This window comes from Athene cunicularia (assembly GCF_003259725.1).
Source record: "Athene cunicularia isolate RWA chromosome 2 unlocalized genomic scaffold, athCun1 chr2_part1, whole genome shotgun sequence".
Taxonomy (NCBI): domain Eukaryota; kingdom Metazoa; phylum Chordata; class Aves; order Strigiformes; family Strigidae; genus Athene; species Athene cunicularia.
In genome coordinates this window covers 83,077,042-83,101,421 of record NW_020799095.1, presented here as the reverse complement: position 1 = coordinate 83,101,421, position 24,380 = coordinate 83,077,042, and the positions used below count along the sequence as shown (strand labels likewise).

The following is a 24,380-nucleotide window of genomic DNA, read 5'->3' as shown; positions in this document are numbered from 1 at the left end:
TGTCATATACTGCCTTTGCTCCTCCTGGCCCGTAGTCGCCCCTTGGGGAAGGCAGCATTTAATCTGCAAGGGGAGAGGGAAGGTCAGTATTTGTGTGAGGATTCCATAAAAAACCTGGGAGGAAGATCACTACCAAAGGCATGTGTGACCGCAGGATTTTCTGACTGATGTATGAAGTACTGGTGCTAGTTCAAATAAAGCAACTAATTCAAAATTCACGGTGCCAAATTCTGTTTTGGAATTTTGTCAGCCATTGCCTGCAAAGGAGATGGGAAATAAAAACTTAGGCAAATGGTAATAATCCTGAATACTGCTAATGCCTCAGTAGGACAAAAGCTTCTGTTCTCAAATAGTTTTGGTCTTTTGTACCCAGTTGGTGTCTCATCCCACACAGTGGGTTACGAGGGGGGTGAATCTTTCAAATTCCCCAAGAGCCTGCCTGCCTACCGGTGGCAGAGCCGGTCTCTGCTCGGCAGAGCCTCAGGGCAGGCCAAGTCACCACAGTGATTCAGAGAACAATTGTGCTGGTGACTTTATTAACTGACCGCTTGTCCTGGTTCAGCTAGGATAGGGTTAAGTTTCCCCAGCAGGGAGAAGGGATCTCCAGACGGGTTATTCATACCATGCTGCCATCAGGTCCAGCGCGGGAAGCTTTCCTTTGTGGCTTTGTTCGTGGGGCCATGCGGAGCGGGCTGTCTGTATCGCGGTATTTCTCTGTATATCTTTTGTCTTGTTTACTGTTATTACCGTTTGTTGTTGTTGTTATCACTATTGTTGTTGTTCAGATTGCTTAATACACTCTTGTTTTAAATTTCTTCTTATTTTAACCTGGAGTTTGTGCCTTACTTGTGTCCAAGGGTGGGGGAGGGACAACGGCAGCATGGTCTCTGGTCCCGGCAGAGCTTAAAACTATCACACCACTCCAGTGAGTGAATGGAGACAATTTGGGAACAGTCGACTGGTAACCGTCTGGTAACGAATAAAGGCACTTTGTCAATGAGAGTATTTTCCTAATAAGCCGTCAATAATTAACTGATCACAATTCAACTTATTCAGAAATTCTACATGTGAGTATTTGTAAAACAGAGAGAGGAAAGAGAGAAAGAGAGGAGGATGGGGACGAGGAGATGATATGATAGGAAAAGGGGAAATAGCCACCTCTGGTTCCCATGTTGTCGCAGAGTAGCCAATTTGGTCCGGAGGTGTTGGGTCAACAAAGCCACACGGTAGTTATTACCTTTATATAGTCGTTCTTATGCACGTGCACTAGGTTGTTCCAGAAGGTTCTTATTTTCTCTGTCTTGTACTTGTGCAATTAGGCAAGTTCTGTCTCTGGGTAACAACAGGAGGGGGGAGGCAGAAAAAACCAGCTCAGTGCCCCACCTCTGCAGAGCTCGCTTTTCTCCTCCCCCACAGGGCGTACCACTCAAGTTGTTTAAGACATCTTCCTTCTGAACTGTTTGTAATTTTTGAACAGTTTTTGACAGTTGGTTTATCTGTTCGTCTTTGGTTTATAATCAATTGCGGGTCTCTCACTCCAATTTTAACATTCTTGGTGCGGCCACCCTTCAGTACTCTTTCTTGATAAATGCTTCATTTGCCCTTTGCCTTTTGTCCATCCTGCAATTCTGTCCCTTTTACTCTTTTCTCTATTTCTGGTTTTCCACATTAAGTAAGTGGATATCGGCACAAAAATGTGATGAATTATGAAGGTAGCGTGGCACCTTCATCACGTTCAAGAGTCTCCCTTGGCTGGCAGTGGTGTTTAGTAGCCTGTGACTGTAGTAAATACATGATTTCCTGACACGGAAGCTACTAAAAGTCAGCTACAGGAGCCAATGGAGAAAGGGCAGTAGGAAGGGGACTGGCGACTGCCAGAAGGGTTATGCCACAGTAGGCCGATCTGCAGGAATTCTTTCGGAGCCACTCTCAGATAGGGTTAGGGAGGTGACTTGCTTTTAGAAATGTGAGAACTACTTGGACTGGTTTATTGACCTGCACATATTGGTGTGAGATTTGCTTTGTTCAGGAAAGTCAAGTTAGTCCTAAGTCACCTACCTCATTGCATAAGTAGGAAAATTAGGTCCCTTACCCCGGAAACTGGGAGGTGGCTCTTGTCTGGATTTTTATTTTTTTTTCCCCTGAATGGATGAAGCAGCACTTCTCCAGTTCACAGGTCTCCAAAGTAGTAGCATGCACACCTTTGCCTGAACCATTTACCTTTCCCTGAGCAGCATGTTGTTCTCTTCCTGAATGCACCATACCCTTCTTCCCTGAAGTTCCCATTCTGCTTGCTCTGGTGGAGATATTGCACATTACTAAGTTGCACGTTGTCACGGCCTCAGTGCAATTTAGTGTGTGCGATACTTTCACACGAGTGCATGCACACGGGTATGGCTGTGGCTTAAAGTTACTGCAGCTTTCAATTTTGGTGGGGCCTAATTACATTGTGAAATGGTCTTTAACCCAGATCAGTTATTTTGAGCAATGCCTTGAAACACGTGTTAGTGGAAGTCTGTTCTGTAATGCCAGGAAGATGAGTACTGCTTGTTTTCCGTTTGAGAAGGGTTATCATTATTTGCTTCATTTTCTTCATTTGCCACATACACCTCCAATTGGATCGGATTTTTCATTGGTTCCCAGTTACTTAAAATACTAGATGTCTCCAAAGAGGAAACAGCAATCATATCCCTAACTGAAATTGGCCAGAAAGTCATAGGAAGAAAACCTACAGTGCCTTAATGGCTGCGATAGGTTCTTACTGGTTTTTCAACTTCTGTTTTCTAATATTTAAAGATCTGAAATGAGCTACTGTGCAAAGAAAGAAAGAAGCTCAGCTGTTCCAGCATCGAGCTGGTTTGCTGTGGCATCCTGGCAGTAATGATGGAGAAAATGAGACGGTGATACAATTCCCACAGAAAACAATAATCTTCCAGCATGTAAAACTAATGCTTAGGCAGAGCAAAACGTGTGATCTTGTTTATTTTACTGCAACATTAATAATGTCTTTTAGATTAATTTTTCAAAGATAACAGTTAACTGATTATGTTTTGACTGGTTTTTGCATGCAACATACGTCCTTTAGTAGAGGAGTATATCTTGCAGAAGCCTCTTTTGTCACAGGAATGCATTTAACAGGACCTGACTGAAACTTTACAACCTCTACTTATGGTATATATTACAAGATGAGAATAGAATTCAAAAGGAGTCTGTCTTAATTAAATAATTTCCTAGTCTAAAACTGGGAATAACAGATAATTTCTTTAAAATGACATGGAGGAAAGGGAAGCTTTGGTTGAGTTACTGAAAAAATAAGTAGGATGTGGTCTGTAACTCCAGAAGAGATGCTGCAATTGTTTCGGTACGTTTGCAGAACCAAACTGACAGTAACTGTAACCAGGTTATCCTAGTGGGATAAACAGTAATATTTATTGGTTGATTGTTTTCATAGCAATAACAACATGATGTGCTCCTACCACTATTTTAGTCTTTAATATTCTCCTAGATGAAAAAAAAAAAATCTTCACCTTTATTTCCTTTTTCTTTTGTATCGAAAATCCTTGTTCTTCATAAACACAGCTTTCTATATATTGCTTTACCTACTCAGGATTTTAAGAAGTTATTCAAAGAATAATTCAAAGAAAAAGAGATATTGAAAGAAAATTTCAGAAAACAGTTGATTTGCTCATGCTTAATCTTTACTCTTTTTCCAAATTTACCTGGAACTCTGAAAAAAGGTTCATGCCTGTACACACATGGTTTGGGTCAAGCATCCCACAGAGTCTATAGGAATTTTGCAGTTGATGATCCCTAATTCAAGAGATTATGCAAGTGCATAATGTGATGCTGAAACAAACAGTTCTGTTCTCTGTGCCATGCAAACTGGTAGAGCGTATTTGCTAACATGATGATGGGTTATTGGGGGCTTCCTTGTTTTCTAGCAGGCACTGCCAATATTCTGCCATTTGCTTCTTTCATATTCCAGATGGCACCTTCTGTATGTTCTAACAGCAATTTCTCTTAGAGCACTTTTGTAGACTGTAATTCTGTGACTGTCCAGTTTGTTTAAGACTGAAGGGATCCGTAACACGTAGAGAATGTGGGTTAGTGTGCATGTGTGTGCTTGCACACGTTTTAACACGTAAGCAGATTAGCACCTTAGCATATGGCATTTACGCAATTCTGTATATACTTTGCTTTTTCTACAGCACCAGCTTTTTTAAACAGTTATTTGTATGTCAGATCTTGTCTTTATTTGAATTAAAATTTAGTTGGTCCGTGACATCACAGAGTGTAGCAGTTAAAACAGTTACGCTTACTTGCATCTGGGATTCAGCTCAGCCAGGTAGTTCTTCTCTTTGCTTCTAAGGCAGGCCTAGTAGCTAACTGGGAGGGGTGGAAGGACAAGCATTGCTGAGAGAATTGCTACATTTATAGGGAAGAGATCTTCTGTCAGGCACTTCTAAGAATAAAGGGATAGGAGAAATATTTTTACTGTAACATATTGCAGGATTCTATGCTTGCATATCTAATATTTTTTAATGTATTTAAGGTATTTAAGGTTGCAGTCTACATTATTATAAACTTGGTTAGATTTCTGCTGCTTAAAGTGCAGATTTATTGTAACGTAAGAAGACAGCCTGAAGCCTGATACAAGACTTGAGGATTTCCTGACATTTCAAAGATTTTGCATCACAGCTTTCACTTTTTGCATTTTTGTCATATGGGTTCAAATTATAAGGTCAATCCATTATTCTCTCCACCCACATAAATGATCAAAATGCCCTCTTCTCTGTGCTTGTGATTCATAATTTTATAATAGCAATAATCTGAACAGACTAGGAGTTTCTTAATATAGGACTGCAATGGATCCCAAGCTTTGAGTCCAGCTAGTTGTTGCTCTTGTTTGTGAACGTTTTAAGCTAAAATGGGGACCTAAAAGAATGACATCCTTACAAGTGGTGTGGCGAATGAATGTCCAATGGACAGTGCCAGCACATGCTACCAGCTAAGAAAGGCTTGAGTAAGGCTAAAGGGACGACTGACTGCATAGCTGAACAGCAAAGTAACAAAGGCCAAGGACATGAGAAACTGTCCTTTAAAAAGCTGGAGCTTTTTAGCTAAATAAAGAAAACAAAAGGATCATAAACTTTAGCCAATGAAATAGGCCTAAAGGAGGCAGGGGCTGGGAGGGTTTGATCCGTATGCTCAGAGCCCGATGAAAGAAAAAAATTGACTCAACAGTAAAGGTTTTTTTTTTACTGTTAGACAGGTATTTATTCTTTATTATCAGCGCTGGGGTTGCCTTGGGGATTCTCCACCATAAGGACTCCCAAGAACTAGCAAGGGACATCGTTTTACATACACACAAATCATGCATATTTGTTAGATTTCCTGGAAAGGGGTGTCTTATGATAATGAGTTCCCAGAATTCATTTACACATAGTCTGAGCATGCATAGTAAAAATAGAGTGAGGGTCTTTGGTGGTCGAGGGAAGAAATAAGTAGTCTTCTTCACAGTGTTCCACTAGTACAGACAAAGAGGCCTAGGAAAATGGTTGAGGAATCCTTGGGAAACAAACACAAGGAAAGCTTTCATGGATCACAGTTCAGTCTTAATCAGTGATTGTCAGAAATGAATTTGTTTGAGCCCTTTCTTCCACAGAATGCTATTAAGTCAAAATGCCATTTTTCATATGCAGCAGGAGCAAGAAGCACTCAGGGGGGCTGTGGGATGACAAGGAGTGCTCAGCAACAAGGCTGCTGCAGGCTGTTGCGGGGAGGTGGAACACTGATGCTGTATTGTTTGTTGCAGTGAAGGGAAATGGAGGGTGTCACATGGTAAATCCTTTCTTAAGGGTGAGTTGCAGCAGAATCTCTCAGAAATTACAGTGACTGTAGAAGAGGCTGCAGAAGAAACAGACAAAATGAGCAATAGCAAATTGCTGAGAGTAGATGATATTAATTCACCAAACAAAACTCAAGGGCTAAATATTTTTTTTTTTAAAAAGTGCTCCAGGGAACCCAGTAAGTACACACTGGACATCAGTACTGTGCAGCTTATCAGGAACTACTTACTTGGGGACATACCAGCGCCTGGTGGATATGATTTAGTTGCACAGAATCAGTGGAGTTTTCACAGAGAGGAGTTCTGCCTTACTCCTCATATTTTTTGAAGTGATCAGCAAGCAAGACCATTCATAAGTTTTTCTGGCTACGGTGTTCTCCTGAAGTTTCATAAAGGCTTTTTAGGGCATCTCTTTCCAAAGACTCTCAAGGAAATTTGGTAGTGATGAGATAATAGAGAAGGTTTCTGCATGGATAATTAATCAGTTAAAAAGTCCAGAAACAGGGGGCAGGAGTAGATGATGGTGTTGGGGTTGGGACCTCTACTATCCCATCTACTCATAACTGTCCTGGGAAAGAAGTAGAGAGGGAAACTTCACTGATGCTGCAAAACTATTTGAGCTAGTAAGGATGAGGACTCACAGTGAAATTGCAGCAGGATTCTAGACAAACTCAGAAGACAGCAGTGTCTGGGGAATAAAATGATTGATGAAACGTAGTGTAGATGAAAGTGATGCATGCAGGTGAAAACCAGTCCTACTTTCATGCATAAACTGCTGGCTTCTCTGCTGACTCTTACCACTTGGGAGCTACATTTTCAGGTAGGCGTGCTAGCTCAGTGCTTGGTAAGACTTAGAGATCTGCCAGGCATATCAAACATTGGGATTTGTTACAACAGACCTAGACAACAGAAATGCAGAATGTTACTCCCATTGAATCTAGGGTTTGCCTGTACCCTGAATTACTGTGCGCTGTTCTGGTTCCTTCATCTTGGAAAGCTAGGAGGGCAACAGGACTGATTCAAGGAATGAAGGTATGCATCAGTTTCTGTATAAAGAATGACTGAGCTGGTTTGGGAAGACTGAGCAGCCTGGGAAAATTATGTTACACATGCTTTGAGGTTTGCAAAATGAGAACCAGGGTGAAAAGGATGACTGGAGTTGGACTGCTCACGGTCTCTTCCAACATAAAATCTTGGGATCGTCAAAAAGGAAGCAGGCAGTTTCCAAAAATAAGGAAGGTATGTTGGTTCATGTGACAGGCAGTAGATGTGGGGAAGGTCTTGCCAAAGAATGTTGGAATTGGAGCAACTTGGAGGATTGGACAGGGCTGAGCATAGATATTAACTGAGGATTCCTAAATAGATGGCTTTCATCAGGTTCATGATATCCCCTGAGGTGGAAATAGAGAGGGGAAGAATGTTAAGGGGGATTGTTACATATGTTTGTCCTATTTCTTTTTTCCCCTTAGCGTCTGCTTCTGTCCTCTACCGGAGGTAGGATGATGGCTAGACAGACCTTTGGTTTCAGACCAAAGTTTGGCTTTTTATATGTTATGTTCCAAGATCCATTTTAAGAATATTAAGCAATTAGGAAGCATTGTGGTCTGCTTATGATAAGAATGTGGAAATGTTAGAATTATTTCATTCAGAAATAGCTAATGCTTTCAAATGTGCTTCTCGGAAGACAAACTGTGAGTTTATGTGGTATATGTGACTAAACCAGGCCCAAATAGTCATTAAAAATAATTATGAATATTACAACTAGGAAAATGTTGCAAAGAAATATTCAGATGTAGAATTTCTTAGAAGTTGGGTTCCATGTTAATCGTTCTTTTTCAGAGAGTGTAGATGTTTCTCTGTTAGAGAAGGAAGTCTGTTTGCTGCTGTGTCCTTTGGACTAGTTGCCACTGTTTAAAAGTTTTGATACAGTCACTGGAGCCCTGTCCAGCTTTGAGAGGTGCAACATTTGCATCAGTTACACCATCTCAAGGACCAGTGCTTTGTTCAAGACTATATCACTTTATCTGATTAGCGTCATTACTAGCCTCCATACGTCGAGGCTGTTAGCTCTCTTTGTTCAGTTGGATCATTCCTAAGGAGAAATTAATTTAAACAGCAAAACCGGTGAAATCTTGTCATAGAGTTGTCTCTGAAAAGCATTTGCGTATACTTATTGTTCCAGAGATGATCCTACTCTGTCAAGAAACACTGCCATTTCTGCTTTATTCATAGCTGGAATATATTTTAGTGCTCTTTGCTTATTTTCATGTGTAATTTGAAACTGAAAAATAATGAGGGTGTTTTATATTCCTAAAAGAACAGATCCCTTGAAGAGAGTCAAAGAACAGCTTAAGAGGGTTTTTTTTACAAAGGACTGCTTTGAATCATTTCATTCTTCAGTGTTCTCCCACTGATCACTTGAAATTTGGGGGATTACTGTAGAAGAATCCTTCACTCGTTTTTAAGATAATAGCTGTCCTTTGATTGTCAGTGGTAGTTTGTCTTTTGCAATGGATCTTGGTGATGTCTGAAGGGAGAAAATGAGTTACTTGAAGTTATAGTGACAGCGGCTGTTAGTTTCAGCTGGGATAAGACAGCACTATTGTGCAAAGAAGTTTTCCTGCCCTCCAGCTGCGAAGGTGTTGGCTTCTTTCCTGGTGGGAACGCAGAGATTTATGCCATTGCTCTGTGAGTTGGATAAGGAGAAGAGAGTTGAGCTAGTTAGTTAAAACTAACCCCACCAAAAAAATCATTATTAACTCAGTTCATTGCAAAAACTGTCGTACAAGAGACTCTTTTGGCATGTAGATGGAGGAAAGGTGGTCTGGGGCAGAAATGATGACTTGAGAACAGATGAATGGAAGGGGCTCTGCTCTTGTGGCAGTTCTGAGTTAACCTGATTTGAAATGAATTGTGAAACTGTGCTGTTAAGTTTGGAATGCATTGCATTTGCCTTTATACCTTGAACCCTCTACTTCTAAGATGCAAAAGTGGTGTTCTCAAAAGAAATTGAGTAGCTGGAGTTCCTTAAATCATCATTTTGAATGTCAGCTCTGTATACGGGAAGATTTTGCAACAAAGATACAGTACAGTCCTTGTAATGTCCACTTAAGAGAGTATGGGAAAATACCAAACATCAGTGGCGGAAAGAAGATGACGAAAGAATGAAATTGTCTTTTTCAAATAGTATTTCTGGCTTAGGGTTTTCCTGTCATCAAACTTGCATTTTAATTGGGTTGTAAACCACCGTATGGCTCGTAAAGTGTTTTGTACGGTATGTAGGGAAATGCTAATTCTTGCAAACGTTTCCAAAGACAAATAGTGCTTATGTCTGGTTTTTATTCTTACGCCCATTCAGCAGCCAGGGTCAGTATGGCTTCATTATAAATTTAGCATAGTAACCAGAAAATCTCTCTTCTGAACTTATTATACGCTTACTCTAATCTTTCTGGAAACTCTAGTTCTCATCATTTCAGCCCATATGCTCTTTTCTCCAGTGCTCTGGGAAGAGAGAGATCTCAAATTAACTCTGAGGTCAAAAAATGAATGCTCTGAATTGAAGCTTGAGGTTTGTTCCGCATCTCAGGAGTCTTGACTTTTCAGTCTCTTTCCTTTCAACTGATTTTGTTGCAGCATTAGGTTGAAATTTTTGAACTTTCACCGTGTCACTAATGGCGAACGGACCTTGCCTGCAGGCTCTGCAAAGTGAACCTGAATTCAGGTGGAGATATGTTTAATGTAAACTTCAGCAGAAGCAAAGGGGAAGCTATAGACTTTTAGTGGCAAATCAGTAAAAGAGGAAAAAAAAACCACCAAACCCTATAAAACCCATAAAACGAACAGGTGGCACTTTCCCTTGTGAAGTCTACGAACAAATTCCCTGACTTTTCAGTGAAGTAGAAGGAACTTTAGCAAAAGAATATTTAGGTCAGCAATGCAGAAACATTTGACAATTTGATAGAAGTTTCTTCATTTTTAATCTGAATAATGTGAAATATGACCCACGGTCTCTGACTTTCTTTTTTGTTGTTGTTAATTTCACATGCTTTTCAAAGCTCAGTAAAATGGAATATGTATGTCTAAGTATGCCTTACGCCATATTGCCATGAAGTGCTCATAAATTGCACATTGCAGATGACAGCTCTTGCAGGTAAAGTGGTTCATCCAGATACAGTGCCGAAGTGAGACATGAGCAGCGATCGGATTTTCTGATTTCTGAAACATACAATTACTCTTGTATATGAAAGGAAGCTGTATCTATGCCAATAACGTATTAAGAGAGGAAATTAATTCACTGTCCTAATTTCACCAGGAAGGTCTGCATTACAGAGATGGTAATAAATTCCTTCAGCATTTGCACTGTCATACCACATCACCTTTAAGATCTGTTATCACAGACGCACAGTAGCTGAAGCCTACTGTTGGCGAAGATTGTGGTTAGTGTTTTTGGCATTATTTTAGCTGCCTTAACAATGAAGTTGAATGGATATGAACTGCTAGAGAGTTTTAAGATACGATTCTTAGTTTATCTGGCAGAAGTAACAAACATGAGTCCAGAGACTTCAGAGTTCTTGAGGGCCACACTTGCCACAAGGTAGGATTCCCTGTGCTTCTTTCTGAGTAGTTGAGGCCGACACAAAGGAAGGAGAAGGAGAGGAGAATGAAATTAGGTACAGCCTCATCGTGCTTCCTGCTTGACCGCTGGCACCTCACAACGTCTCAGCACGGTGTGATGCCTTCTCCTTTCAGCTTATTAGTTGTGCGTGCTAAATGCAAGGAGAGGTGCTGTACTGTTCTACAGTCTCTTAGAGGTGTATGTTATGCCCATCCCTGGAGGTGTGTAAGAGTAGGGTCGTCATAGCACTGAGGGATATGGTGTAGTTGGGAACTGTTAATGTTGGGTTAGTGGTTGGACTGCATGATCTTCAAGGTCTTTTCCAACCTAGACAATTCTGTGATTCTGTGAAATATATTAATGTATCAACTTGCAGAATGGCATCAGACCAGGACATGCCTGTTGATCCATGATAACTTGTCTGTAATTCTGCTAGGGCATTTATAATGAGTGATGGATTTAACAGTGTAAAATTTTCTTATAATCTGCATGACTACATCAGCAAAAGATGCGGTGGAACTTGAGTTTAAATGGGAATAAAATTAATCTGAGTATAAAAATTATGCTTGTCTGAAATGTGAAAACTATGTGAATTGGAATGGGAGTTTTGGGTGCTTATGAATGCGAAAGAGTTCTGCAGTTACAGACTAACATAGTTAAATTCACAGCAATAAACTCTGCCTGTTGGAATAATTTTCCTGGGTTGTTGTCTTTCCTTTGGTTACTGTAAAAGATTGTCTTCCCTTCTTTTGTAGTCTCTGTGGGAAAATCTAAAATGACTGCTTATTTCAAAAGTCTCTTCTGTAGTTGTAGATGGATATTTTGATTTCAAGTGAAGTTGATACTTCAGATACCTGCCTCAAGCCAGAGGCCTGCCTCGCTTCCTGTCTACTGAAATGTAGTTTTGGGTCACACTTACAGAAGTTGTTAAGATCTTGTTAATTTTACTATGGTACAGAAAACATCTTTATGGGAAAGATGAGGTGATATCTTAAGAACCGTTTTAAAATATATTTAACACCTGAGACTTATTTGTGTCATAGTTCCTGCTTGATTGATAGGAAAAAGATTTACCTGAAGATTTAATTATAGCATGTGGAAATCTGGGTTTGCATAGGTACTATGAAATATTTAGATTTAATGCTTCCTTCTGACAAATTGTTCTGGGTGTGCTGGGGTTGGAAGGAGCTGGCAAATTTCATTAGAAAGGGCTGAAAACTTTGTGTCACCAGTGAAGAGTTTCAGAAAAAAAGTTTGAGTTTAGTGGGAGCAAATGTACCTTTAGTGCAACCAGGAGAAGTGATGGCGGTCACTGCAGTACAGATGACACTTCATCTCTCTAGCTGCCTGGAGGCTTCCATTGCCAAAGACCCTGTTGTAATTGTTCATGTTCTGAATTCTTAAAATCCAACCATTTTAATGTTAATAATTAATGTTTACAGAAGTTCATCTAAACAGCAAAGTATCCACGCTCTTTTTACTGAGGCCACCATATATTTGTAAATATTCCTTCCCCTTCTTCACACACCACATAATATTTGTCTGCCAAAGTTTGGAGTTGTTACTTCAGGTCATTCTTTAAAGCTTGCTTTTTTGTATATTTTCCCTTTCTCTCTTTTTAGGGGGAGAATGGCTGACAACAGTTCCTAGTTACTCTGTTAAGAGAATCTCACATTTTGATCAACAGTGTTGATGTGTGAGGTTTATTATGAACTCATAACTTCCAGTGAGTTTAAAATAAAATTCCAGTGAATTTTAAATAAAAGATCATTTTGATTCAGCAGTCATTTGGGAATCTATGTATGCCTTTAGGTGGGAAAGGAGGGCAAATACATGGAAATTGCCTCTGGAAATAATAATGAGGATGGTGCCCAAAGAAGCAAAAACTGGGAGTGTTGGAATTCTTGGTGGTATTTCAGAAGGGAAGATTCTACCTAGTAGCTGAAGAGCAGCAAAGATTTATTTTCTGGAAGGCTTTATTGACTCAACAGAGGAAAGAAACTGTGCTTGTAGAGGCTTCAGTTTCAGAAAGGGCTGTTTTCTGTGCAGACTATGTTCCTTTTCAAAGTGCAGTGAAAACCTTTCCAGTAACCACCTGGCTCCATGATTTCAGTTGCATGTCTTCCTGTCCTCCGTTCCCACCTGCCACAGTTCCCACAACTGCAAGGACAGAAGCAGCGTAACTAAAAGCATAAAATGTAAAATAGGAAGTTAACATCAGCAAAGTTTGCATTTATCTTTGCTAAGAGGGTGTGTGTGCCACCACTTCTGCTATGATGTAGCTGGTAGGACCATTCTGAGGAGGGGAACTCGAGGATAGTTTGGTTACTCTAGATCCAAGCTAAAATAGCGGTTTCAGGAAACTTAACGTCTTTCTTAAATAAGGGTAAGAAACTGGCATAATCCGATGGTGAGATACACCAGTTTCAAAGCACAATTTTTGTGACTGTAGTCCTAAGACACAGGTTTTCAGTTCATCTGTAGGATAGTCCACGTGTGTAAGTGCTGTAAAAATGATGGAGCACTTAGGTGCCTGTTTGCTGTCTAGTGAAGCTGTGGTCACACTTAAGAGAGAACTTTCTTTGTGACCAGCATGTTGGATGTAGATTCAACAGGACTGAATTAGATTGCCAGACTGTCTATTTGGTTTTTAGTAATTTAACCTGGGAAGCAACTTCAGAGCTACGAATATAAAGATATTGAGGCTAAAATCCAGCAATGAATATGAGGTGCTCAGTTCTTTTCATCCAGAAAGACATGTAAGTATGTAGCAAAGTAAGAGTTTAAGCAGCCATTTTCACTTCACAGATCAGTGGTTTTAGTCTGATGGGAATGAGCAGGTACGGAAGTGTAAGCAGCTGCAGAAACTGAATGAACAGGTAGAAGTGGAAGGGGCAAAGAAAAAGTAGTTTGAACATGGAATTGTACTGCCTCCCATAGATAAAAGGTTATTTTTGATAGAGTATGTGGTCGGATGCTTGAGCAGTTTCTTGCAGGGAGCGTATACCTGGAACCCATTGTACGGCAAAGAACAGTCTGGGGGTTTTGTGTCTAAATGCCTTCAATGACAGATGTGATAGATGTTTTTCTTTTCATAGGGAACAAATGCTTAAAAGGTTCAGTGTTACATTTTGAGTTGTGTTCTTTGTGGCACTAATGGCTTTGCAGTTTTTCAGGGTAGCTTGTGTATATCTTTATAGTTTCCAGAATGCTATTGCAACTAAAATTTGTTAACAGAGTTTCTTTGATTGTTTTAGAGGTGTATTTGACGCTTCCCTCAAAATGGCCGGGTTCTATGGACTCTACACTTGGCTGACTCATACTATATTTGGGATTAACATAGTCTTCATACCGTCTGGTAAGAATTTGAACAATTAAAATCTATTTATAGGTCATACTGCATAATTATTTTTTGTACAAGATCAGTAGGATTAAATGTTGCTGATAAGGTTAGTTTTGAGGTTATTTTTAGAGAGTGGCCATGGGTAGGGGGTGGAGAGAAGTCCCTGACTGCTGTCATACCTGTGAGATTCAACTTCTTTTTTTCACAATGCCTCCCCTGCCAGCTACTTTACTTCTCCTGACTGTTTCTTTTGCTGGATGGAATTCTTTCTCCCTCCTATTCAGTCCAGGTCTTTCCAGGTTTTAACTCCATTCTGCCTGCCTTGGCTTTTGCTTCTTCCATAGTTAACAGGTGCTGATTTCTCAAGACACCTACATGCAGGGAGATGTGGTATCAAGAAATGCATGATAGAGGTGTGCTGCTCATTCTCAGGACTGTTGCCTGACTCTTACCTGCCACTGGTTTTCTGTTATTCTTTAACCTTAGCTGTGGAAATGGCTGAAGAGTTTTCACTGAAAAATCTGCTACCCTATTCCTCTTTTGCCTCTCTTCCCCTAACAATCAAAAAAACACAAAACCCCCCAACTAATTAAAAAAATGTTGTACCTTCATGTATGAGGAAACAAAGGGGGAAGCTATAAAGCAACAAAACCCAATATAGTAGGAAATGACTGTATTGTCATGTGCAACTACTTAAAGGCGTTGGTTGTCATTAGACAAGTAAAAGGTAATTGTTCTTTTTCTTTCAGCTACATACAAAATCTTATAAGTGTTTGCTTTCTGGTTAATGAGACCATAAAAGAGAAAAAAAAAAGTATTTTTTGTATTGTGTTCATTCCTGTTGCATTAAATTAGCACGACAGCAGTACTGCATCAGTTTAGATTGCAAGGGGTATTTGTACAATCGGAAGGGCATATGCCTGTGTGTACATGTGTGCACACAGAAACATGTAAGTCATGGATTTTATACTGGCCTTGTTTCTCACAGTGCTACCTACATTATTTTATGGCTGACTGCAGGAGATCTAGGAAGTTACAGTGAGACTTCTGCTTGTATGTTTTCATGCTCACAGTGCTAATTTGTAGTTATGTGAAATTTTGCATTGTGCATGGTTGATATGACTAGATTTTTCTGAACTGGTGCCTCTTTTGGAAGTAACTCTTGATGACTGACAGTTGTTGAAGCTCTTCCGTATGGGAAATCGTGTTATTTTCTTTTTTTTTTTTTTTTTTTTTTTTTTTTTTTTTCCCCCTAAACAACAGCAATAAAACACCAAGAGCCTTGCGTGGCACTTCTTCCGTGTCTTATTTACAACAGTTGATAAAAGAGGGACTACCGGCGTGGCAAAAGTGTCAGAATTTAACTGTAAATATATCTGTGAAATAGGTTTCTCTGGTCTTTTTCTCACCTCTGCTTCTGTGTGCTCCAGCATTAGCAGCAATCCTTGGAGCCGTGCCATTTCTGGGGACATACTGGGCAGCCATCCCTGCAGTCCTAGATTTGTGGCTTGTGCAAGGAGAGGGATGCAAAGCCATTTTGCTCTTGGTTTTTCATCTCTTGCCCACCTATTTTGTAGATACAGCAATTTATTCAGATATATCAGGGTAAGTACATGAAAGACTTTTTAACGTTAGCATTGTAAAAATACTTAACGATCACTGATGCCTTTAATTAAACTTACTTTTCTGAAGTACGCAGAATAGTATCTTCAAGCATAGGAATAGGTGTAGTGATACCACCTCGTAGTAAGAAGTCTTACAAGCCTAAGTGCCTTTCTACCCCAGGCCTTTTTTCTGTGAATGTTGTCAATTTAGAGGTCTTGAGCTCCATCTCCAAGTCAGCAAAATCAACTGTTTTGGTTGGTAAAGTAATTCTAAGAATGTCTCTGCTATTTATCTAATCACTGACTAAAGATGTCTAGCATTTTTCTCTACACCACCTAATGCCAGATGACGCTGCAGAACAAACAAGAAACCCATGGGCTAGTTAGGGACCTGAAAGAAACACTTTAATATTTCAGAATGGATTGTGAGAGTTTGAGGACTTTTTTTTTTTTTTTTTAAGCCAGGCCTTGTGTTGTGTCACCATACCCCAGAGTAAAAATCTGTTCATTATGGATTGATCTTTCGTCAGACAGATGAAATTGCAAAAACTGGAGGTAGGCTTCTACTGAGACAGTAGCCAGTGCTCTTTTCCCATTGAGGGAGTTAGGCACCGATTGCTTGAAGAATCTTGCTAGGTGTGTGGCAGCCCCTATTGACTTGAAATCTCTCCTGGTTTCAGCTCTGCACACAGAGAAGCAAATTCCAAACTGTGGAGACAAAGCCAACGTTTGCAGTTGTTTCTGGAGTGTAACGGAAATGTGCACTGACATTTTCTGCTGCTGAAATATCTAGTGAATCCCTTCATGCAGTTCAGACTAGAAGATAAAGCAGCACTGTTTAACAGAGCTGGCAAAGATCCGAACCATCCAGTTTCACATGTGTGAGACATACTCACAACCATGTACAATATAAAGTTGTGCTCCTCTAGTTACTGCTTCAGTCTTGATCATCAGAAACAATCCCAGTACACTGTTGGAATTGAGGACTTTGTGCTCCAGAATTAGTGACATGCTGGTACAAGTCCCTCATTTGTGCTGATTTTTATTGTAATAGAGTTAATGTAGAATAAGGACATTACGTTAGAAATTAATATTTTTGTACACCAAATATAATTAGACTGAACAGAGGGGACCTATGTCTATGATGTAATAGGTCATGTTTCATGGTCTCATTCCACACGCAGTTGGGATGAAGGCAAAGACTGCCAACGTTGAGCACAAGTCAAGGTCATAGTAGAAATCTGGCAGAAAATGCCAGAGCTCTAAACGGACTCATTTTTATTCCATTACCTGCAAAATTTGGAGCAGCTTCCTGAAATTGGGTGCTAAGTTTCAACTGCAGCTTGTCTTATATAGTTCCATATTGCCATTGTTATTTTAACTATAAAGATTAAAGCATGACGAGTAGGTTTTGTGTAAATGCTGTTGACAGGACTCTTGTTGCGCACCCGAACTGAAACATGGAAAAAAAAACCAGCATGGCTTACTTGCTGCCAGAACGGCTCTTATCAAAAGCTCCATTGGCCCCGACTTTCCAGTAGATAGTAATATGTTCATAAGAATCTGGTTTTGTTTTTCATCTGAAAACATTAAAACCAATGATAACAAACACTCAGTCTGAGCGGTTGTTTTATAACAAATGAGAAGACATGACTATTTGTTTAAGGAATATATGTGAACTGTTCTTTGAAAGGTGCAGTGCAAGTAGCTTTCATCGTGTAAATTAATGTCTGTGCTCAGGGGCGCTCATACTACATGTTACTAGTTGTCTTAAAATTTAACTTCTTGACCATAAAGCCTGAACAATCCTTGTAATCATTCATCTTTCCATTTTTGAAATGGAAATGTTTTTCCCCTTAACTCCTTCAGGCATTCTTCAGCAGATGTCTATAAAGAACCTACTCCATTGTTGCCATTATAACCAGCATTATATGCTACAATACATTGTTTGATCTGTTGTGCAAATATATCGCAGGTTACAGCTTGGAATATTTGTGCAGCCAAACAGCAGCTCGTAGTGCTAATACGGGCATCTGTAGCTAGCTATGTCATTTTCTAAGCTTAATAAATCTTCATGATTAATTCACATTTCATAATTGATGGTATTGCTGGTTGTTCTTAATTTAATTTTATTCTGCTTGTGCCATAATTCCAGAGGTGGTCATCCTTACCTGACAGGTCTTGCGGTAGCTGGTGGAGCGTATTACCTGGGACTGGAAGGAGCCATCATAGGACCAATTCTACTTTGCATACTTGTGGTTGCTTCCAACATATATAGTGCCATGTTGGTGAGTCCAACAAATTCAGTGCCCACTCCATCACAAGCAGCGTGGCCATTGCAGATCTACCGGTAAGTTATAAATGTCTCACATCTGTGCATTCTTTTTTGACACGGATCAGTCTATGTATGCATAGGTATAGAGAACGGGTGAATGCATTTTATATATGAGCGTGCATATGTACCTCCCTGCATACTGAAGTGTTTAGAGAGGATTGGGCTATACTATATTCTAGAAATAAAAATGATGGTAAAGTGAAATACTCACTGGAACTTGTGAACTTGAAATGTTCATTTAATGTGTCCCGGGTTCTCACAGAAGGCTATTCCAGAAACTTTGCTTGATGATACCTTTGTATCATGCAATTTATATGCTGCTGTTATGCTAGGAGGTGTTTAAACATCCTTTTTTTCTGTGTAAAACTATTATTCATGGATATCTAATAGTCAGTGTTCGTTGACCTTGATAAGGGGCCTGTCTGCAAATATTGCCATTTCTGTGTGTTACTGTACAATAATGCAAAATGTAAACATACCTGAACCTAAAACATGAGATAACATTGTATGTCATTATTCCTTTAGAATATGGTCTTGATTAGTCTCTTTATTGAAGTTACCAAAGATGGAATATAGAAATGTGTCTTTAAACTGTACAGTTAAGGAAGAGGATGAATAAACTCCTAATTGAATACTTAATTAGAGTTGGGAATCTCATTGTGAAGTTATTAATGACAGTAGCCATTTTAATGTCTCTTCTGTCTTGTTCAGTTACATAGGTAAGCTCATTATACATACATCTTGAAGAGGATTGTGCTTGTCAGAAATAATCCTTAGCTTCATTCACATGAATAATGTTGTCATTTTTCATATGGGTAACTTAGGAGAAAAACCACTAATTGGACCTGTTGGAGACTCTGACTTTCTGTCTCTGCCATAGATAGAGCTTCCCACAGTACGCACAAAATCTGCCTGTGTGTTTGTTTCCTGTTCAATTTGTAGGAAACTCAGCAGATCTGAGTCTGTCTGTTGTTTTTTTCTCCTCCCTACCCCCCAGGTCATCTAGAGAGAGTCCTGAGGAGATGAAAATGTCTGCAGAGTGATGAAGGTGCTGTGCTGCACCTATTCAACGTGAGAGAATGGCTATCTTCTGTCTTGAGTTCACAACAGCCATGGCCTTGTGTCCCTTTACAGCTGTGCCTAGGAGCAGCTCACAGGGAAGCATAGCTTGGGTTTTGGAGAAACCACTTCTCGAACATCTGCTGGCCTTACATTACCGTGCACTTTGCCTCTTCAGGAAAGAATGTCTACTTCCCATGACTTTGCATACTAAGACACAGTTCAGATGCCTTCTTGAAGACCTTGCAGACCTTCTGTCTTCATAAAAAGAATAGTTAAGGACAGGTATATCCACTGGAGTCATTCTCTTATCTGCTGAAATGGTTAACTCTACTTTTATTTATTGGGTTATTTGTCTCATTAAACTGTAGTAGCTTTAAAAAAAGCTAATTCCAAAATATTTATTCTCAGTTAATCTGGTGGCAAAAAAGCTGTTAACCACTCGTTGTTAAGTGAAAGTAGAAGATAATTATTTGCTGCTCCTCAAAGTATTTCTTTAGAGGCTTTGACCATCATCTGTAACTCACAATAACACTTAAATATTATCCTCTTACATGCACTGAAATTTAATGTTGTTGAAGACCGGTATTTCTAACATCTTCCTGAAGTTAGCAGACGTGTATGTTGATAAGTGTGGACTTTACTCATACTGAAACAGGAGGCCTCAGTTACATAGTTTAAATCCTGCCCTCATTTGCAGTGAAGTCTGATAGTATTTTGCTCTTTACCCACCATCCCAGTGGACTCATCTTGTCAACTCAGTTTAATCAAAGGCCTTAAGTGTTTTCAGGCAGAGGTAATGTACGATTGTCACATCTACTTCCAGTAATGGAGATTGTTTAATGCTTGTTTTCAAATGCTGTGGCTGACTTCAGTTAATTATTTTAACAAATTTATTTCCAAAGAGGAAGGGGAGAGAGTATGGGTTTTGGTTTATGTTAGGTTTGTTTGGGTTTTTTGTTATTGATTTTTCTTGTTTTCTTCCCTGTAAGACTCTGGCCAAATAACTTACTAAGACGTAAGATATATCTTAATAATAAACTGAGTTCTTAACTTCCCAAAATGGTGTGTTGCCTAGGTCACAGCATCAAACTCCTCTAGTGCTTTGCTTCCATATGTAATTTTGCTTACATTGAGTTTCGGTGACATTTAAGGCCTTTTGTATTGATTGTAGAAATATTTTGCCACAATGGATCTTTTTAAATGGATCCTTTTCTAAGTAGGAAGTGGGTCTTTTTGTAGAAATTTCATACTTGAACAGCTTTTCCACAAATACAGTGAGGCCCTGGGTACAAACATCGAAGGTGCACATGCTTAACCAAAGAACCACCTTTCAGTTTCTAGTAACTTCTCTTGAATTCATTTCAGAATTGATAATGAGTTATACAAAATACAGGCATGCTTTGCACTTATTGTGCAATTCAACACTTGGAATAAAAATCTGTTCTTATCTAGGGATGGGGATATCTAAGATTTGCGTACAGACAGCTCTTCGTAACATAGGTGTTTGTTTTACTGGATTGCAGAAGTGCTGATAGTTTGAGAAGGTTCTTAACTTCATGACATTGCATGTATTTTTACATTGTTTCTAAAAATATATTGCCATAGAAAGTGAGTGGAAGGTACTCTGATACCTACTAAGCAACAAGTCCTGCTATAGGTTTGCAATAAACAGGCTGCCTATTAAGACACAAGTATCCAACTCATCAGATTCTCAAAATCAGCTGCTGCAATTTTACAGATGAAATTTTATGCTTAGACAGGGGGGGTTGAATATGCTGGTTGTAAACTTGCAGACTTACAGGTATATGTTTGGAGGACAGACTCAAGCTTAACCTAGTGGTTTGACTCAAGTTCACTGAAGTACGAAAACGTCCCATTTAACAGTTTAAATTCTGAAGGAGCTACACATCAGTTCCAACATTGAATAGGAAGGATGTATTGTTTGAACTAAATAACTGTCTTGTGCTTTCATTCCATTGGTTTTGTGGCTCACATAAAATCTTTAATGAAACACATTTTAATAATTGTTGCTGCCTAGGGTGGAGGATGACAAAGAGCCTGAGTCTGTCCCTAAGAGTTCCTGCAACATCCTAACCAGCTTGAATGAGACCACCATGATACTAGGGACATTTCTTTAATATATTACTTTTTGTTTAGTTCACTGTTTTGCACTGAAATATTGTCATCATGACTTCTTGTAGACAGCATTTAACAAAGATTACTAGCAAGAAATATGTGTCTTTAATGTATTCCCAGTTTTCCATTGCTCCTCTTTGTTCACTGGTCAAGACATTTCTATTTTCCATATTTGCTCTCCCAGTTACTTCTCAGACAATCTTTCAGGTTCTTATGATACTCAACATAGTCGTCTTAAAGAGTCATTATAAAGCATCCTTCTATTTGTCTTTTTCCTCCTCTCCCACCCTCTTCACCTGACCTCCTCAGAACAAAGAAGAGTGTCTGAAGATGAAAATTGTATTTCAGATAGTTACCTTCAATAATGGCAAATAGGTAAAATCAACTGAGAAGATATGTTGCTATTTTTAAATCTTCCTTTCCCAGTGTGAAGAGAAGGTATTTTGTGTAGAGAATTTATATCTGACGTACTCTTGTTAGTTTGTCCTCCTTTGAAATGAGCCTTGATACGGATGCTTCCTGTTTCAAATTCAGCTAAGACTTGCCATGAAGAACCCTCCACAGCACAGTCTTTCTCAGTAAACGTAGCTCTTGCTGTACCTGATTGGGGAACCAACTGTATGGTTCAGTGGTAGTGCGGTAACAGTATATCGCCAAAAAGAAAATAAAAAGAAGATACAAAATCTTCAATAATGCGTTTTGACAATATGAAATATTCACTGAATTTCACTATGTTTTAAAAAACCCCAACAAATCACCACTGTATGAAAAAGGATACCTTGATTCTTTTTTAGGGTTTGTCTTTAGTAACTATTTAATTACCATTATAAATAGAAGAACTTGTCCTTGCATATTTAACAATCTATATTATTTTCTGACAAGGCTCAGCCTCTTTAAGAACAGTTTACAGAAACACAGCATTGCAAACTCATCAAGGTTGGAAAAGACCTTGAAGATCATCCAGTCCAACCATTAACCTAACACTGACAGTTCCCAACTACACCAGATCCCTCAGCGCTATGTCAACCCGACTCTCAAACACCTCCAGGGATGGGGACTCCACCACCTCCCTGGGCAGCCCATTCCAACACCTAACAACCCCTTCTGGAAATAAATGCTTCCTAATATCCAGTCTAAACCTTCCCTGGTGCCACTTGAGGCCATTCCCTCTTGTCCTGTCACTTGTTACTTGATTATAAAGGTTCATCCCCAGCTCTCTGCACCCTCCTTTCAGGTAGCTGTAGAGGGCGATGAGGTCTCCCCTCAGCCTCCTCTTCTCCAGACTAAACACCCCCAGTTCCCTCAGCCGCTCCCCGTACGACCTGTGCTCCAGACCCTGCACCAGCTTCGTTGCCCTTCTCTGGACACGCTCGAGTCATTCAATGTCCTTTTTGTAGTGAGGGGCCCAAAACTGAACACAGGAATCGAGGGGCGGCCTCACCAGTGCCGAGTACAGGGGTCAGATCCCTTCCCTGTCCCTGCTGGCCACGCTATTGCTGACACAAGCCAGGATGCCATTGGCCTTCTTGGCCCCCTGGGCACACTGCTGGCTCCTGTTCAGCCAGCTGTCAATCAGCTCCCCCAGGTCCCTCTCTGACTGGCAGCTCTCCAGCCACTCCTCCCCAAGCCTGTAGCGCTGCTGGGGGTTGTTGTGGCCCAAGGGCAGCCCCCGGCATTTGGCCTTATGGAAACTCCTCCAGTTGGGCTCAGCCCATGGCTCCAGCCTGTCCAGGTCTCTCTGCAGAGCCTCCCTGCCCTCGAGCAGATCAACACTCCCACCCAACTGGGGGTCATCTGCAAACTGACTGAGGGTGCCCTCGATCCCCTCGTCTAGATCATCAATAAAGATGTTAAACAGGAGTGGCCCCAAAACCGAGGCCTGGCGGACACCACTCATGACCGGCCGCCAACTGGATTTAACTCCGTTCACCACAACTCTCTGGGCCTGGTTGTCCAGCCAGTTTTTTACCCAGCAAAGCGTGTGCCCATCCAAGCCTCAAGCAGCCAGTTTCACCAGGAGAATGCTGTGGGAAACGGTGTCAAAGGCCTTGCTGAAGTCAAGGTAGACATCATCCACAGCCTTTCCCTCATCCAACCAGCAGGTCGCCCTGTTGTAGAAGGAGATCAGGTTTGTCAAGCAGGACCTGCCTTTCATAAACCCATGCTGACTGGGCCTGAGCATCTGGTTGTCCCGCACCTGTTGTATGATGGTACATGTTGTATGTCGTTGTATGATATTTTAGATCAATCTCAGATTAATGTGAAAATAATCCAAGTGATCATTTTGACTTCTGGTCATTGTGACGTAGCAGTTCCTGGTTATATTGCCTCATCTGCGAAAGCAAGCAGCTGCTCTGTGGGATAAGTTGTTAGATGGCTTGTGGATTTCCAAAAAAAAAAATAAGGAAAGGGGGGAGGGGAAACTCCTCATACCCTTTTCTCTAGTGACATTAAACTACAATTTTCTTGAGAGAGACTGTCTTTTTCATACTGCTTATAGGCAAAAAGTTGATGGCCTTTAGTTTTACTGTAAACAGTCATTCCAGGAGCAGGTGTTTACTTGTTTTTAGTACATTTGGTTTTCAATTTGAATAAAAGCAATTTAGAATTCAGAAGAGAATACTTGCAGTAAGCCAAGCCAATGGGGTCTCATGGTATTGTGTAAAATACAGCTATGCTGGTTTTTATTACTCTCTTGTAGCAAATCAGGCTTGTTGCAAGTCATTGTAGTGGCAAGGGGCCAGATGTAACTGTTTCTTGTACTGAGCCTAAGTTAGCCCTTCTGCCCTTTCTTGCACCTTACCTGAACATTACTGTGCTGTGGCAGAACTAGCAGAAGTGAATGTGTGCCAGTTTGCACCTGGCACCTTATCTTCAGGGCACTGTAAATACTGGCTTAATTGAACACATGAAGCAACAAGCTGCAGTGGGGCAAGAATCTGGCACACATTTCCTTTTGCCAGCCCTACTACAATATGGTGACTTTCAGCACAGATGCACCACGACCAGTTGGGAGCAGTGATGACTTACTTTGAGAGACTGCTTTTTTTAAAAAAAAAAATAAAAATAAAAAATTAACATTATAGTCATTCATATGATACACACTTTTAAGAAATCAAGTTAATACTCAGGTATCTAATAATGGAGATAACAGTCAGATATTTCCATGTGCAATGGTATGTATTTGCAGCTCATCTGGGGTATATTTAGGCTTGTCTGATTTCAAGGACTGTATGTTTTCTCTTTGAGGGTTTGGGGAGGAATGTACACTTACGTGTATTTTGCCAGTGATTACTGGATTAGGAAATCCATAATCTGTTTAATTAAACAAAATAAGAAAAGAGCATTGTGTAGGGAAAATTGGATGCTATTATTTCCAGTATTATGCATCGTGGGTATCAGTGTAACTTCTGAAATAGGTATATGGCTGCAGTGTT

General features: G+C 40.1%; 1 protein-coding gene across 1 annotated transcript in view; it reads left to right on the top strand.

Annotated features, from left to right (window-relative positions):
- TMEM245 (transmembrane protein 245) overlaps positions 1 to 21,948 on the top strand; it is a 114,882-nt gene extending 92,934 nt beyond the window's left edge. Inside the window, exons 16-19 of the mRNA XM_026843085.1 lie at positions 13,721 to 13,821; positions 15,237 to 15,411; positions 17,566 to 17,760; positions 18,743 to 21,948. Coding sequence (XP_026698886.1) covers positions 13,721 to 13,821; positions 15,237 to 15,411; positions 17,566 to 17,760; positions 18,743 to 18,788 — 517 coding nt within the window. The 3' untranslated portion in view covers positions 18,789 to 21,948. The remainder of the gene's footprint in view (positions 1 to 13,720; positions 13,822 to 15,236; positions 15,412 to 17,565; positions 17,761 to 18,742) is intronic.
- Positions 21,949 to 24,380: the final 2,432 nt, after the last annotated feature.